We start from the raw sequence: 18361 nt of genomic DNA on the forward strand, positions 1-18361 counted from the left end.
TTGTTGCCCGTCGGACCCTTGGAACTGTCAATCCCCCGACGATTAATATATACCTGATGTTCGGTGAATGATGTTGCAGGCAAATTCAGAGTGAACTTTGGCAAACTACTCAAGTACGATTCAGACAAATGTGGTGAGTTATTACTTAGCACGTTTTGAAAGAATCACGAGAATAGATTTGCCGACTCCGCTGGTGGCACTGATGTCCTGTCTCGATAGTTAACGCATTCCGGGATTCCACCGGAGCACGTTTTGTTCCGCAGGTAAGACCAGGTAATCTGTTTTGGGTTGTCCTTCATGCTGCATTCAATTCGGGAAACATATGAGCGAAGGGATGTTGCATTCACGAGCTCGAATTGGCGTTCTAATTACCGCACGGACATTTTGTCGGTGAGACGATTTCGAAGATTTCGTAACTCAGCATTCCACCAAGGACGTTTGTTATCCGGGCGGCGCCTGCGTTTCCGTTGTTGAAATATAGATTCCAGTTCGTGATAAAATCTATTCGCAGATTCATCCAGAGTACCCAGCGCTAATATCTCTACCCAATTTATTCGTGAAATTTCAGTGTTAAATTCATCGTAATCGCATTGATAGAAATCGTAGAATAAATCAACATCGTCATTCATAGACACGGGAAAGACAGCGTCAACTTTCAACACAGACGGGTTGTGGTGACGATCTAATTTCATTTAAGGGTAAGGGTGGCTACAACGCTAAATCAAGCAACCTGCCATTCTCGTTCGTCAAATAGTTCACTTGTTGTAGACCAGAAGCGATCATGGTTTCGACTAACAAAGTTTCATGTTCCGAGGAGGCATTTATTGGAATAAAACATCCAACTTCGTCATCGAAACTCCAACGTAGCTGAGGTAAATTATAGTCGCCTAAAACGATCACCCTATCGTTGGTACAGATTTGATCGTACAGTCGATGGACACAGGCAGCATGCTGTTCATACAAAGCGAGCTCAGAATTCGGTGGTAGGTAAATCGCATCGACGGTCACAATATTGCTTCGATTTCCCTTGAGTCTTCGTACGTAATCCGCGGACGTTCTGATAGCAAATCGTGAGTGAGCGCTTAGTATAGTTAATCACATTACCGGTAATCGGGTTCGAATTCGGAGCTCCGTGATTTCAATTGCGAGTGTACCGTCTGATTAGTGTTAGCGATTGGCAAGATACGTGCAGTGAGCGGGGTAGTGCTGATTGTTGTTATTTCACATCGGCTGTTGTGATTGAAACCGAAACGTAGATCGCGTGTAAAAATCAAACTCACGAAAGATTATTCCCTTCTACCAGGAGGATTTTAACAGGGAGACGGTTTTCAGCTGCAATCCAACTCCGACTTTGAACGACACGAAGGAAAGTTCTTCAAGATTTTTGCCCTTGGGAACTAACTTACGGACGTCAACAGTCTCGCTGGTGTTGAGGTTTTGCTGCTCCAAATTTCCTATGTCTTCCTCTGTAGCCTTCGGGTCAAAACCAGACAGGTAAAGCCAAAACAATTCTTCGCCTAATTTTTGTTACTGTCAGTGGAATTTTCACGTTGGAATCGATGTCTTTGGTGCCTTCATTAACGTTAGGAGAGGATTGATCACAATCGCCGTCCAAGCGGGGACGTTTTCAGGAGCTGCTGGAGCTAACCTTACGACCGGTTTTTTTCGTTTAGCACGGCTGGAATGTGCTGCAAAATTTTATTTATTTTTGCGCTATTCTGTTCCATCTCATATTCCAGAGCTCCAACAGTGTCTTATTGTGTTCAACACTAATGGCATCCATGGCATTGTTGGTTGATGAGATGGTTTGCCGAAAAGTAGCATTTTGCATCATTTTCGAACAGACATCGCACATCCAGAAGAGGTTGGAACATTTTGCGATTGAATCACGTTCTTAAAACAACGAAACAAAGCTGTTGATGCCAATTTGTACACATTCCATTGATTGTAAGCCGAGTAATTATTGTATTAGTGTGGCACCCTCCGAAATAGGATGAAAAAGGGGAACCCAGGGTGTCGACTCATTTCTGAAAATGAAATTCCCTGATTTTCCAGGTTTTTCCAGACCTTTCTAAAAAAATTCCAGAGTGCTCAAACAAATCAAATTAAATTCACATTTTTCAATGTCTATCGTTTGACCTTACACCATTTTTGCATTTTTAGTTAGTTTTAATCCTTTGCGTATCTTCCATTTCAATTAAACCACTTTTGGTCTTTTAACTGCCTTGTAATTTAAATATTTCCAAATCTAAACAAGTTTCATCCTCTAAAATTTTAAATAAAAATATGTTTTCTAGAGGCCTGATTGTGACGAATCTTGGATCAATGCATTGCATATTCATCGTGGTGCTTATGGAAATCAAAGACCAACAGACATAACACTCGAAAACAATGCTTCGCCTAATATAACGGTTATTTTAAATATAGTTTTGGTTGGGGCTGTAGTCGTATTTGCGATAAAGCCGCCTCTGGCATATGCACAAGTAAGCTGAGGATAGACCACTAGTGAAAAATTGTTACCAGGCCCGAGGGATGACCGACAAGCAAATGAGTGTATGGGACCGTGTATAAAAGGAGGACCTAGTGTTCTGGAAAAATTAGCGGATTGACATTTTAGGGATGAATTTCCTCATAGTGTTATGTCTTTTAGTCTGTGTGGAAATGGTGATGAGTCTGAGATCTTCCGTTAACCTTCTGGCAGTCGCGCTGGTGCACTGAGTGCACGCTGCTTTGAAAAGCTAGCAAATTGTCTTTGGACAACTGCGGCTGCTCATTCAGTGGGCCATATGCGCGACTTCCGGAGGGTTAAGTAGGCACCGTTTTAACATACTCTATCATATTACAAATACCCTTGAAGGTGGTCGTAACCCATTCTTACGTCAATTTTCAATGTAAAGTTTGTCCGCGACAAAATATGGAAACCTAAAAACACATAGATCTCTTGATGTATTCAACCAAAAAAGAAATATTTTTTTTAGAAATGCGTATTAGAAATAATATGTGCGGTCCAAACGGAAATCAAAAGATATCTCATTGGAATAGTTCTAAAAAGCTTGGCTAATCGGCAAGCTCTATTCACACTGTTTCCAAAACGTCTAATACTCGATTGCCATCAGCTACATATAAAAGAAATGCAAAATACAATCTTAAGAAACGACCAAATGGATTCGATAGTGAGACAAACATTCTGTTCGTACACTAATAAAATACTAATAAAATACAAACGTCAAATGTGTTTGTGCATAATTCGAAGCATCATCAAGGAACGAAGTCATTGAAGGTATTGATTATTTCGAATTATAGTGATAGGCAGAATATGAAGGCTAAACACTTCTTCGAAAATTGTAACATGGATATTCTACCAATTTTTTCTGTGTGGCAATGGATTACAAAACTTGGAAGTAGAAGACTTCAACCTAGCTTCATGGCATGTAACGAAAAGAAGTATTAAAGTAATACTGAACGATAGAGAAGTCTAAGTTTCTCAAGAAATAATTGGTTATGCAGGTCTTCTGCAACAGTGGGTGAACCAGTAAAAACTTCATACCAACAGGAAGGTATCCCAGAATATGTACTAAGAAGATTGTTTACAGAAACGGTTTAATCACTTCTGTGCAGTAATAATCCGCTTTTTATGTTCTGGTTAGATTTGGATTCTTCTTTTTAACCTTCCGGAAGTCATGCTAGTGCACTGAGTGCACGCTGCTCTGAAAATCTAGCGAAATCGTCTGAGCGCACCAGCGGCTGCTCGTCCAGTGGGCCATTTGCGCGACTTCCGGAGGGTTAATAATGATTGCGTTGTTGATACAAAATCATCCAACACTATTTCACAACTTTAAAATAGGGGCTTCAAGAAAATGTCGAATAATCACAAAAACAAATTATAGAAACCGGTTTTTGATAAGTTTACTTGTGATTTGAGACAAACAGTTTTTTAGTCTCTCATTTGCCTGCCATTTCTCATCAATTCGTCATTTCAGAAATTAAGTACCTTCTAAACTGCCGTTGAGATCGTATTCGTCCCATGTTCTATGAGATTCCCTCTATACACAAGACAATTATGCGTTGAACGGCAGTGAAAAAGTCAGTTGGAAATTTCATTTTTTTCGGCATTTAATTAGCAAGGGACTGGAAGGTGAAGTATATTTTTCAATATTTAGAGCCATTTATATTTAGAACCGACGGTTCCGACAGCATGAAGTAACAAGTTACTTTACGCTTGTCCGGACATGCCGTAGACTCAGGTGATTCGCATTTCTAATGCCAAAAGACCCTGACTCCTACGGTAGCAGACAAAAGGTTAAGTCGCCGGTGAGCTCTAAGCTTGCATATATGATCCTTCCACGCTTTTCTAAACTTTCTTCCTTCAACACCTTGCTCTCCCTTGAGTACTATGGCTCTAAATATTGAAAAATATACTTCACCTTCCAGTCCCTTGCTAATTAAATGCCGAAAAAACTGTTGACAAATTGACTCAATAGGTCGTTAACAAAAATGGTTAACAAAAAAAATGGTAAAAATAGGAAATTCCATCTTGTAATATAATAAATACAAACAAATAAATAAATAAAGCGATTTTTATCTGGCAATAGCAGCACGTTGTGAGATGAGTGAAGCTTCGCAGAAAAAGGGAGGTAAACTTCGGTTAAATACACTATTTGTTGATTTTAAATATTGTCGTATCCGCCCGTCTGTTAGCGGAAGGTGATATTGTGAAATTGGAGCTTGCGAAAGTCATCTTCATACAGTTCTATTATATACGAAAACCCATATCGAAAACGTTGAATTTTTAAGCGGAGTTGAGTGTTTAACCGTTAGGTAACGATATAGTACGCCAGTACCTTTCCAGATTTCAATTAAAATTACAATTTGCTTTCCATAACTAGAACCTGAAACTTGGTGACATCATAGTACATCACTAGGCATAAATTTTAGTGAAGATGTATTTTTTGAAGATGTAGTAAATGGGCCTAAGGGGAACGTTTTGGTCGATTCTATCACATAGCAGACTGACAGGGTAATGGTCATTACTATTATAATTTTAAACTTATTCAAATATTTGTAGATGGTTTGGAATCAGGAAGTCATCTGCTTTCTTAAAACTGCTATAAGGAATCATATGAGATCTTGTTTCCGGACACCCGGTCCTGGAGGTGTGTCCCAGCTTTGAAATACTATTTGTAAATTTCAAAGAATCCTAGCAATATGAATGTTAAAATTCTTGGGTTTGCCACAGAGATTGTTAACAGTCGTCATGGGACTATCTGATAATTTGACCCCGGAGCGGTCTTCACAACTTTATTTAGTTGCTTAATAATTCTGTCTGTCAGATATGAAAGCTGTGCGTTACCTAATGCTGCTATGGACTAGCACTTAACACGAGTGGAATTGAGTTGCGCTTAGAATTGACTCGATAGCTAGTACATGAAAAAACTTGAATAAAACAAGTTTACGCTGTTGAGAATTAGTTGATTACAAACCCCAAAATATAAGTTATATAAGCAAAAAATAAGCTGCCGCAAAACAAGAGATCAGCTACAATACGATATACTGTTATACGGTCATGAAGACATATTTCAAGAATCGGCATTTTTTTAAAGAATTTATTGCTTTATTATTTTGGAAATGCAACTAGATTAGGGACCATTCATAAATTACGTAACGCAAAAATTTCCCAAAATTGACCCCCCCCCTCCCCCTATGTAACAAATTGTCACAAATTTTTCCATCCCCCCCTCCCCTGTTACGTAACAAATTCCAAGAAAAAAAAATTTTTCCTTCGATGAAAACATGTTACGTAACGATCTAGTTAACACCCCCTCCCCCCTATGTCACAACTTGTCGCACCCCCTCCCCCCCCCCCCCCTAAAAGCGTTACGTAATTTATGAATGGTCCCTTATCAACAATATGGCCGATTTAATAGGCATAATTACTTTACCACTCTGTATCTCTAACATTATTGACCCATCTTTTTCGTCTACAATTTGTAAACATAAAAAATACCCACGGTTCGGCGAAGGTAATGCATTGAGCGGTGTCAAAGTAAACGGCCTGTGCACACCAAGCGTACTTATATGTATTCACCTTACAGAGTCAGATGAATCACAACAAGGCCGTCGATAAATCAATGTGGCATCCATATTAAATATTATATATGAGTCATTCCACGTCAGAGTTACAACCCAATTTTTTTTGCGATCTTTAGCTGAAAATTGTTCGCGAGTTTGTAAAATTTTGAATTTTATTGAATTGAACATTTTTCAATCACTGATAACACAGAAACTATTCAATTTGTATGTATGTATGTTGGTAGCCACTATCGTAGCTCGAGTCTTGCTCTGCACCGGCTCCACTTAACAGTACGCTCAAAATTCGTTACAATTCTGCATTCAGCATACCACTGTATGAAAGGGGGGTAGCGGACCCGTAGGCAATTACACATACTCAGTATCCACTGGAATCAAAGAATCTTCTACTCAGAAACTATTCAATTTGTATAAAAATATTAAATAATAAAAGTTGACTTTTCGCATGAGCTCATCGAAATTGTTTTTGCAATGCATATTTGTTGTTGCTATGTAACTTATGTATTCTGCAAATAGTAGAAGAATTTTTTTTTAAGTTGAACCAAAAGCATTTTATTATTTTTTGAAATCATTTATATTAGGTAAAAAATTCGGAATGGATCTCCAAGTACTTCACGAGATAATATAATTATAACAGGTCACTGGTCGTTTAGTGTAAAATTGGATTGTCTTCAGTTTATAACTGTAATATCTCGCATAGTATTTTGATATCCACTCCAGATTTTTTCACAAAAAAAGATTAAACATGATTCTTGATATTTAATCAATTTGTTTATAATAATTATAATAATTGCAGATTTCATAAGTTATATAACAAAAATATTTTTTTTTGTTTTTTTCGGTAAGCTCATGCAAAAACAACTTTTTGTAAATAATAATTTTTTCCAAGCATCAAATACTTTTCGAGTTATCAGTGATTGAAAAGTATTCGGTTTTATAAACTTCAAAAGTTAAAAATCTAATAACTTAAAAAAGTATCATATTCAGTCAAAACAAAAAATACGTGTCAATTATTTTTAGCTAAAGAATGCAAGAAAAAAAAATTGGAGCGAAGTCAAATTTTGGTTGTAAATCTGACGGGGGATGAGCCATATAACCATTGTTGTGATTGTGTTGAGGGGAGTAAGTGTGTACAACCGAATATTTGAGCCAATATTTCCCAGTCGCATTTATAAAAAACCTTAACACCAGGTCGAATTTTTTCCCTGATTTGAATACAAATTCCCTGAAAAATCCAGGTTTTTCCAGGTCAAATAGAATTCCCTGAAATTCCCTGATTTTCCAGGTTTTTTCCAGGAATCGCCACCCTAACCTTACTCTAATTGTTACATTTTTTGTTTAAAGTGAGTCAGCGTCGACTTTCGTGGTAGTGTGTGTCAGATACGTGCTAAGAGTAATAACAATTTAATAGACATTTCCACAATTATATTGAACATAAACAGAAACATAGTATGGATAAATGAGAAAGACACAATTGCACCACTAGGTGGATTAAAACAGGTTTTTTATGGGTGAACAGTTTCGGAGAAAGATGCAAAGGTCTTTCTTACGAGCGGACGAAATTTAACGAAGGTATGCGTGTGTGGGCTGGGTAATGGTTGCCTATTTGTTTTTTTATTTATTTATTTTTTTACATGGACGCACTAATTTCTTAAGCTGAGGTCACCATTCAGCATATTTTTAGCTCAGTTGGTCTAACGCGGATCGGAATCGGAAACAAGCAGTCCACTATTCTTTGCGAAGCAAAAACAAGCTTTGTTACTGTTGCATTTGATTCCCAATGTTCGAGTAGCTGCACATGATAATGAGATATCTATACGGCATCGATCGTTGTTGATAATTTAACATTTACGACGTTAATTTAATGGTCACTTTACATTAGACAGCTTTGTCTCGCGCGTGCATTTCTTTCATATGTTTATTAAGATTGTGTTTCTTTGTAAAGCTCTCCTCGCAAATGTCACATTTGAGTAGAATCACGCCCGTGTGGACTTTCATGTGTACGCGTAAGCTCGATAAGGTATGATAGCCTTTGTCACAGATCGTACATTTGTACGGTCGCTCGTTGTGAATGGTTACTCTATGTCTATTCAGCTCTAAAAGAGTGACAAATTGTTTGTCACAATTAGGACATTCATAGAACGGTGTTTGCCGATGGACCTTACTGTGAACGGTAAGAGTACTTCGTTTGCCAAACGTTGCTCCACATATGTCACATTCGAATGGGTTTGATGCTAAGTTTGAGTGTATTCTCATGTGCCTTTCTAGGGCATCCGAAGTTCTAAACGAAGAACCGCAAACTTCACATTTGTATGGCCGTTCACCAGTATGAAGCCGCATGTGAACGGCGAGGAGAGAATTACTCCTGAACTCTTTAGTGCAAACATTACACGTATACCGACGGGCCTCCTTATGACCCCTCTGATGTTGAGTGAATTGCCCAAGGAAAGCAAATCCCTTGCTACAAATGTTACATTTGAAAGGTTTTTCAGCCATATGCACTCCATGGTGGTACCGCAACCCACTCTTATATTTGAAGGATTTCCCACATATGTCACATTTGTGTGGGCGCTCGATGCTATGGGATTTCTTGTGATCCTCAAGGTTGAATTTTGTAATAAATTCTTTGCCACAAACATCGCAATTGAACGTACGATTTGCTACATGTCTTTTCTTATGAATTTTTAGGATGCTCTGGGTAGCATAATTTCTTCCACATATGTCACATTCGAACGGACGCTCGCCTGTATGACGTCTCACGTGGTCCGTTAGTGCATACTTTGAAATGTATTTTTTGCCACAAACATCGCACTTGTAGTTGTGATTTCCAGTATTCAATTTCATATGATTGTTCAAGCAGAGTTTGCTTGTGAAACCTTTGCCGCACTTTTCGCAACGAAACGACCGTTCGGCGGTATGAATTGATCTGTGTCTTACGAGTAAACTGCTCTGTGCAAAGGTTTGCCCGCAAATGTAGCATCGGTGAGATATTTCTTCGTTGTGAATGGTTCGCTTGTGCCGTTTTAAGTTGCCTAGTGTAACGAATTGTCGTTCACAAATGTCGCATTTGTTGGGATTGTCGGAACCGGTATCATCACTATCCGGCGGCGCGTTGTCGGGATGGCTGGAACAAAAAGAGAACAATTCGTCGACTATTAGAACTTTCGGCCGAAGGACTTTGCTGAAATTGTGTCGTTAATTCTTGAATATTGCTGTCCTCGTGTCATTTTTCCTTTTTTATGGGTGAATGGCACTTCCGGACAGTTTGGGAGAAAGATGCAAAGGTCTTTCTTACGAGCGGACGAAATTTAACGAAAGTAGGCGTGTGTGGGCTGGGGAATGGTTGCCTATTTGTATTTTTATTAATTTATTGACTTTACATGGATGCACTAATTTCTTAAGCTGAGAGGCCACCGTTCAGCAGTTCTTCAGTTTAGTTGGTTTAAGGCGTATCGGAAATGGTGAACGTTTTGAATTGAAATTTCAAAAAAATCTGTGTATATCTACATTCAGTATCAGGTCTGTATCTGCGCTTAAAAATCTGTATAATACAGATAAATCTGTACGAATAACAGCTCTGTTTCCTAACAGGTTTTAGAGAGGGGAAAATGGATCGCTGATATGTGCATGTCCCACCATGGCGCCTTCTAACTCCGAGGATAGAATATCTCCATTCCATTCTATTGAAAATAATTTAAAACTATAAATGATTGATTAGAAATTCGAATCATCCTAACGATTTATTTCGACACCTAAAATTGAATGTGACTATCTCTACTATTTTTTGCGAAGCAAAAACAAGCTTTGTCACTGTTGCATTTGATTTCCAATGTTCGAGTAGCTACAAAGAGAACGGCGAATACATGATGAGATTTCTATACGGCATCGATCGTTTATGACGCCAATTCGATGGTCGCTTTACATTACAAAGGTTTATCACGAGCGTGCATTTCTTTCAAATGTTTATTAAGATTTCGTTTCTTTGTAAAGCTCTCCTCGCAAATGTGACATTTGAGTCGAATCACGCCCGTGTGGACTTTCATATGTTGGCGCAAGTTCGACATAGTAGTGAAACCTTTGTCACAGATCGTACATCTGTACGGTCGATCATTGTGAATGGTTACTCTATGCCTATCGAGCTCTATAAGGGTGACAAATTGTTTGTCACAATTAGGACATTCATGGAACGGTGTCTGCCGATGGACCTTACTGTGAACGGTAAGATTACTTCGTTTGCCAAACTTTGCACCGCATGTGTCACATTCGAATGGGTTTGATGTTAAGTTTGAGTGTATTCTCATGTGCCTTCCTAGGGCATCCGAAGTTCTAAACGAAAATCCGCAAACTTCACATTTGTATGGCCGTTCACCAGTATGAAACCGCATGTGTACACCGAGGAGAGAATTACTTCTGAACTCTTTGTTGCAAACATTACACGTATACCGACGGGCCTCATTATGACCCCTCTGGTGTTGAGTGAATTGCCCAAGGAAAGCAAATCTCTTGCTACAAATGTTGCATTTGAATGGTTTTTCAGCCATATGCACTCCACGGTGATACCGCAACCCACTGATATATTTGAAGGTTTTCCCACATACGTCACATTTGTGTGGGCGCTCGATGCTATGGGATTTCTCGTGATCCTCAAGGTTGAATTTTGTAATAAATCCTTTGCCACAAACATCGCAGTTGAACGGGCGATTTGCTACATGTCTTAACCTATGAATGCTCAGGATGCTCTGGGTAGCATAATTTTTTCCACATATGTCACATTCGTACGGACGCTCGCCTGTATGGGTTCTGATGTGGTCCGCTAATGCATACTTTGAACCGTATTCTTTGTCACAAACATCGCACTTGTGTTTGTGATTTCCAGTATGCAATTTCATGTGCTTGTCCAAATAGGACGTGCTTGCGAAACTTTTGCCACACACTTCACAATGAAACGACCGTTCTGTGATATGCATTCTTCTATGTTTTTCGAATAAGGTCTTCAGCCTATAGATTTTCCCGCAAATGTCGCACCGGTGAGATGTTTTTTCCATGTGGATGATTCGCATGTGCCGTTTCAAGTAGGCTAGTGTAGTGAGTTGTCGATCGCAAATTTCGCATTTGGCGGGCTTTCCGAGACCGGTACCATCACGATTCGGCTGGTCGTCGGAGTGGCTGGAACAAAAAGAGAACAATTCGTCGACTATTAGAACTTTGCTGAAATTGTGTTGATAATTCTTGAATGTTGCTGTCCTCGTGTCATTGTTCCTTTTTGATGGGTGAATAGAACTCCCAGGCAGTTTCGGAGAAAGATGCAAAGGTCCTACGTGCGGACGAAATTTAACGAAAGTAGGTGTGTGTGTGGACTGGGTAATGGTTGCCTATTTGTATTTTTAGTTACTTTACATGGATGCTGAGAGGCTACCTTTTAGCAGCTTTTTAGAGGTGTATCGGAAATAAGCTGTCTATATAGAAAATTACCTAGTGGAACGATACTTTTCAAACTTTAAGACAATAAAATATAACCCATTTGACGAAATTCGCGCCAACTCGAACACATGTTGGCGGCACACTCTCAGATTTTAATTTTTTTTACATTAGAACTTTCTCACAAAAAAGCACTTTGCATAGGACTGGTGGTATCCAACGGGGAAATCGGAAATGGTGAGTGAAGCTAAGCAATCATGTGAAAAAATACCCCCCCCCCCACCCCAGGGGCGAGATTCGAACTCGCAAGCTTTGAGACTCCGGCCCAATGCAATAACCCTTATGCTATCCCTGGGTATGGTGACATCCCAGAAAGAAAATATGATTATCCCACTGGCGACGGTGATCGTACCCTGCCTGCAAATCGAGAATCACACACAACGGCAGCTGATCACCCCAACACATTTGATCTATTTAATTTCCCCGCTAGATACCAAGGCCCGGGTTTTTATTATCGTCTGATGTCTAATTTTTAGTTCATTACCCATCGTACTTCGGTGGGTGACAGAGCTAATGAAGACTGTCGATTTCTGGTCCTTTTCCCAGTGAACAGAGGTATGACGGGAGCGAACCCGCCCGTTCGAATTAAACTAATAATTCAATTTTGGGTCTTTTGACTTAAGGGACCACTTCAATGGAAAAAAATATGTTGACAGCGAAAATATTCTAGGAACACTGTTGGTTACTATGATTATTTTGACAAACCATGCTAGGCAAAAATCTAGCGTTTCATTTGAAAAAGTCGTTTTTGACAATTGTTTATACAATGTTCAGCAACAAACACGGCACGAAAAATAATTTGAGTATTGCGTAGCTGACACCGACCAAAGCATCGTGTGGCTCATACTTTGTTACTTATTTTGTTGGATTTATACAAGGCAAAGTAATAGATAACGGTATACTGAAGAGAGACAGAGTTCCATCAGTACATGCAAAGAGACACTAGAACTTTTCCTAGAAGGCAAAGTAATACTAAATACCAAAAATACAACCTTTATTTTATTACTATACGAAATCTGTAGTAAGTTTGTATTTTTCTACGTAGATGAATTAAAAAATTAATCACTCAAAAGTGACTAATCTGTTAAATTCATTTCATCCATTCAATTCATTTGATCCTGGTGGCCTTTTCGTGTTTTCTGCTGTCAATTGTTTCCATTTTCAGCATTCATCTACCATATTCTACTATTCTCGCAAAGTCATCGTATTTTCACATTTGTCTGTAGTGGATGAATAAGACCTTGCTTGTGCAAAACTATTCGTTTTGTATTTTACAAGAAAAGGGAGTGAAAATTATAACTCGTTTACCTACACTCAGGCAAAAAATACAGCGAATATCATAGGAATATCGTATAATTTTTAGCCACAAGTAGCACGTATGTAAATCATAAGATTATCTTATGAAACGGCATTTATTTGGTCAAATCGGTTTGCTATGATTTCATGTTTCATAACGCATCTTTGAATTATCATAAGACAATATTATACATTTCTCTTATGTTTATGCGAATCATAAGATGCTCGTATGAAACTCGAACGACTGGCATAGGCAATAACTTGTAAAATGTTAAGGTAATCATACAAGTCGTATGTTTTTCATATTAATCTTATGAAAACATAGTTTTGTTACTTTTCTAGTTATCATAAGATGAATCTTATGAATTTCGCTATGCATTTTGCCTTAGTGTATGACACGGTGAATTGCTGATGAAGTTTTTTTATATTCAAGGCTCGAGAAATTCAATAATACCCTAAAGAATAAAAGATTCACGATTCGAAAGCATATTTTTGTAACTGTTTTGCCACAAGTTTCAAAGAATTCATTTTACAAACCCTAAAAAATGTGAAAGTCAAAAGTGGCTGATCAAATAATGTTGTTTTGTTTTGATTCGATTGCTGCCACAGCGTTTTCAGTGCTAGTGCCTGTTCTAGTTATATCGCTATAGAACTAGTATATTATCACTATCGCCCTTTTTGTAAGGACCTAATTTTGTTTCATGGAACATTTATTTTAAGAAACTGTCATGGTTTTGTTTGGCGTTTTTGCTTGACCCCGAAACTGAGTCAGGTTCTAACCCCAACTGTTGTCAGTGCATACATTTTGACAGCAGTTGTGTTTAGACACTGACTCAGTTTGGTGGTAAATTTTGACAAATTTTACGTTTACCACCTGTTAGTTAAAAAACTCAACTCGTTCAAATAAGTATAACATACATGTAGTTTATCAAAGATATCGCAATAATAATCAAAGATATGATAAATTCAGTAATATACTTGGAATACATAGAATCACAAACATGACAGAGAAGAAGTGTAAAGAACGTAAATATAATTCAATCCTAATCCTAATATATTAGGCACGGTTTAATATCAGTGCTAGTTCACAAAATCAACAAATATTATTCATGTATTCATGAACTTGTTCATGATTCCTAGTATAATATATAAATCGTGAACATAAATCACGCCTAGGAACGATCGTAAGATCATAATCCTTGTTCGTCGTTTCCAACCCGTTATTAGATTCGGTGTAGACTGACACCATCTATTTATTTATTATTGGATAATAACGATTTTGAGCAGACTGAATAGTCAGCTATTTTCATTGAAGTAGTACCTTTAGGACCAATTTATTGTCGTTACAGATGAAAACTAGAAAATCCAACTAGCGCCGATCCATTTTTCTTTTGTACAGGTGCGTAGTAGTGATTTGATTGCATAGAGTATAAAAAATACGATTGTCACTAGTTGGATTTCACAGTTTTCAACAGCAACGATTATACTTATATCTGAATGAAGTATTTTGATTATTTGCCCCCATTAGATACGGGCGCTACTAAAATCTGAAATATCGTCTAATGCATTTCTTCATTTATATTCGTATCGGTTCCCTGAAATTGAAATTGCCCTTTTTCAATTAGCTAGCTAGATAAAATGCATGACAGCAATGCAAGTGATGCTATTAGTGTCAACAAACACGAGAAAAACTAGCTAGATGGCCATGGAATAAAGTTTAAGGCAAAACGTTTTCACAATGTAATAAATGAGCTACTATAAATGGCCAGAAACGCAAGTATGTTTCACTCAATTATTGAGCGATAATAAAAATGAATGTGTGTCAAAGCAGTTTTGTTCAATATAAAGCATGCTGTCTAAGTTGTAGTATACAAAAATACTTAATTATGCTCTAATAATCCTGGCTTGACGTATTCAACATGGAGTTCTGACCAAATTACTACAAAATGCACACAGTGCATGCACATTTCACGGTGTTGCCGATATAAAGGTAAACATTGAAATATTTTCATAATTTTCTCGGATAGGAAAAGTCGACTCTAATGCCGTTTTTGTAGTTTCTATCAATTGGGAAAGCTTTCTTCGGTTGTCACGAAGGGATCAAGGTGAGTTGAGTGCTTTCTCTAGGGTACTAGTGAAGATAACCTGTCTAGAAAATAGCAGCGCACGATAACGTCATACTATATGAACCTGTCATAGGTCTCCAATTTTCTCGACAGGATATCTTCCGTACGAATGAATATACTTATTTTATATTCATTCTAAAATATTTGTTATGCTTTGCTTTAGGATATGAAGCGAATTGAAGGTTGCATCTATCATATGCTCGGTGAAAAAAATCGTTCTCTACACTAAGGTAATATCCACAGTTGACTCTGAAGTGGTCCGTTAAGTGCCAATACCTTATTTAGGACTGGTGGTATCCAACGGGGAAAAACGATCGGAAATGGTGAGTGAAGCTAAGCAATCATGTGAAAAAAATCCCCCCAGAGGCGAGATTCGAGCTCGCAACCTTTGAGACTCCGGCCCAATGCACTAACCCTTATGCTATCCCTGGGTAAGGTGACATCCCAGAAAGAAAATATGATTATCCCACTGGCGACGGTGATCGTACCCTGCCTGCAAAGCGAGAATCACACACAACGGCAGCTGATCACCCCAACACATTTGATCTATTTAATTTCCACGCTAGATACCACCAGTCCTAAATAAGGTATTGGCACTTAAGTCAAAAGACCAAAAATTGAATTATTAGCACTTTGCATACTTTGTTTTTCCAAAAATGGTCCAAACCGTCTTTTGAAAAGGGTCAAACTTTTTTAACCAATTTTTTCCAAATGGCTATAGTCTAAAAATGACAAATTCTTCAAAAAATTCTTCACAAAATTAATCAAATTTTTGAATAAAAATATTAAAAAAATCCTGCTCTGAAAAAAAATCAATTTCGAAAATTTAAAAAACGATTTACAAAAAAAACATGTTTGATTTGGATAAAATTTGGCTCCAAGATGGGTAATTATGTTTCCTACCTACTGTCAAAAAATCAAGTTGGGCACTTTCAAGGAAAAAAAGTTATTTGAAAAAAAAACTTCCTGGCCCAACCTGATTTTTTTTTCAGTGTATTTTTGTCGAAAACTAAATCAATGAAAGTCATAATCATTTCAGAATCCAATTTCCCAACTGCTATTTGCCTAATGCATGTAAAAAGTATCAGTAACGAATATGGTATAGCATCTCGAACTGGACTGTGGAACGAGGCCGAAGGGATTCGTTTAACGGAGATCTGGTACTAGAACACTTAGCGCACGACCAGATAACATGCTTAATATCGCGATAACCTGCCACCCAAAAGCGCAGAGACCGCTCTCTATGACCCCAATACGCCGGAGATGGGAATTCTACGTTTAATGATTGTACATGACCCGAGATATCAACCGAATGAACTCATGCCTCTCATCTCTTCTCTTGGACCAAGATTTGTTGATACCTTTGGTATTCCAGAACTTCCATCGATCCACGAAATTTGTGAAAGAATTCAAACTAAAGCAATCTACTATGATTTTTCAGATAAAGTACTCAAAAACTCCCATGTTTTCCCCAAGAAATACAAAAAGTGCTTTTCATTCTCCATCAAACGGAAAACCTCCTGTAACTGTAACGATGTGGGCATGGTTGATAGGTAAATATAAAACCATCAAAATGTTGGTAGCACAGCCTCTTTTACGATTGCACTCGCCACTACAGTCATAATAGTTTGCATAAAAGCGACGCATAGCTGTTATACGATGAACGTTCCGTGTATTTCAATCACAGGATGAATCGAATACACAACAACGTACGCCCCAGGTCACCAGATGAAACACTGTTTCTCTGATGATCCGTCAGTTAATCCTTCGACGGACCGGTGCCAATAATCGCGTTTTTCAGCTTCCATCAAGTTTTTCATCTGCATTTGTAGCGTCGCGTATATTGGGGCAAATTCGGGCGATCCGACGTTTAAAAGTCTCTTTCTCGTATAGTTCTAAGCAATCTCTGCCCACCGCGAAGTAGGAGATTGTTCACGGTTGTTCGCGCCGGGTACTCGTTTCGTCTCACCTTTAATCGTAATACAAATGCATTGTGAAAAACCTGGGGGAAATGCAGGGACTGAAATATAGGGACACTTGGGGTTTTTGATATCCCATGTGGAAATTCCTGCTAGTTTCTAAGATTACCGAGACCAGGAACCACTTACTTCGGATTGATAGGCCCCATGCAAAACTAACTCAGATATCACTTCGTTAAAAAATTAATAACTTATTTTAGCAAAGCCAGATTGACTAGCAGTCTTCGACAAAGTTGTAGGCAATTAAATTATCTTTCTTAGTTTCATTTACAGTGATAACACGATGCATACAGTGCCACCTAGCGTCGAAAATGCAAGCTAGTGGATTTTCTCCATGTAAATTGTCGAAAAATCCCATACAAACTTCAGGCACGTTGGTCCGATAGCCAGACTTGTCCGATTTGCTTCAAATTTGGAGCAAATACTCCTGGTGCGGCTAGGAATCAGGGATGGGCCGAAGGGGGCAATTTTTTCTTGTCACTCTAATGGTCACCTTATACTCAATGATCAGACTATTTTGGTGTTTTCAGAGTTTCTGGTCCATAGTCAAAAAATATCTTTCTCCTTGGTTCAAGGGGATGGATGTGGGTCCTGACTTCATTCGTGTGATGTCTCGACTCATGGCAAACCATTATACGCTGGATGCACATCTCCGGCGTATTGAGCTCGTGGAAAGTGGTATCTGCGCTTGTGGCGACGGCTATCACGATATCGAGCACATTGTCTGGGCGTGCACCGAGTACAGTTTCGCCAGGTCTCGGCTTATGGACACCATCCGGGCCCGAGGAAGACCACCCAACGTGCCGGTTCGAGATGTGCTGGCAAGCCGCGATATCCTCTACATGTCCCTTATATACACCAAACAATCAATATAAAAAATTAACTGCCATTGTCAGAAACGCTCTCTTCCACCTGTACCATACACCCACGAAGGTTTGATGGGACTCCAAGGGTTGGAAACCGCTGTGCAGGCGGTGGTCAGCTATTTTCGTCCGCGTCCCTTATCACCAATTTTTATACAGTGATTCATCAGCAGTGCTATCTTTGAAAATGAACCACCCTGGTTAGGCAACTAATTTTTTTCCGATCTTTTTTGAAATGCAAATAATTAAGCAATCTTCATTTTGTTATATTTTGAATTGCACATGTTTTGTCGTATGTAATTTTAAATGTACTTTCATTTGATGGCCAATCGAGCTGACATTTCTGTAGACTGAGCAAACTAATTTATTTGTTTGTTTAGTGTTTATATGACCAACTAGGAAACGAATACACTGGGTCTTTAATGCGTGTGGGAAATGCGCATGGTCTTGTCTGAGTGATGGACTTTTGAATTATGTATGAAGGTGGAGAATTGACAATTCGCAAGATCAATTCAAATCCAATTATAAATTT

General features: G+C 38.4%; 3 protein-coding genes across 14 annotated transcripts in view; all 3 read right to left on the reverse strand.

Moving 5' to 3' along the window:
* The window catches only part of LOC131688075 (zinc finger protein 624-like), a 170005-nt gene that overhangs the window by 80118 nt on the left and 71526 nt on the right, over positions 1-18361 (reverse strand). The window lies entirely within an intron of this gene.
* LOC131687880 (zinc finger protein 664-like) overlaps positions 1-18361 on the reverse strand; it is a 151574-nt gene that overhangs the window by 59714 nt on the left and 73499 nt on the right. Inside the window, exon 3 of one of the 11 annotated variants that reach the window (XM_058971984.1) lies at positions 7663-9211. The exons of 9 other annotated variants lie outside the window; for them this stretch is intronic. In XM_058971984.1, coding sequence (XP_058827967.1) covers positions 7966-9211 — 1246 coding nt within the window. In that variant the 3' untranslated portion in view covers positions 7663-7965. Of the gene's footprint in view, positions 1-7662; positions 9212-9853; positions 11254-18361 lie in introns of those variants that run through there. One more of the 11 variants, XM_058972011.1, reaches the window with a different exon arrangement.
* The window catches only part of LOC131687977 (zinc finger protein OZF-like), a 220908-nt gene that overhangs the window by 19958 nt on the left and 182589 nt on the right, over positions 1-18361 (reverse strand). The window lies entirely within an intron of this gene.

Source organism: Topomyia yanbarensis, chromosome 1, assembly GCF_030247195.1.
Source record: "Topomyia yanbarensis strain Yona2022 chromosome 1, ASM3024719v1, whole genome shotgun sequence".
Taxonomy (NCBI): domain Eukaryota; kingdom Metazoa; phylum Arthropoda; class Insecta; order Diptera; family Culicidae; genus Topomyia; species Topomyia yanbarensis.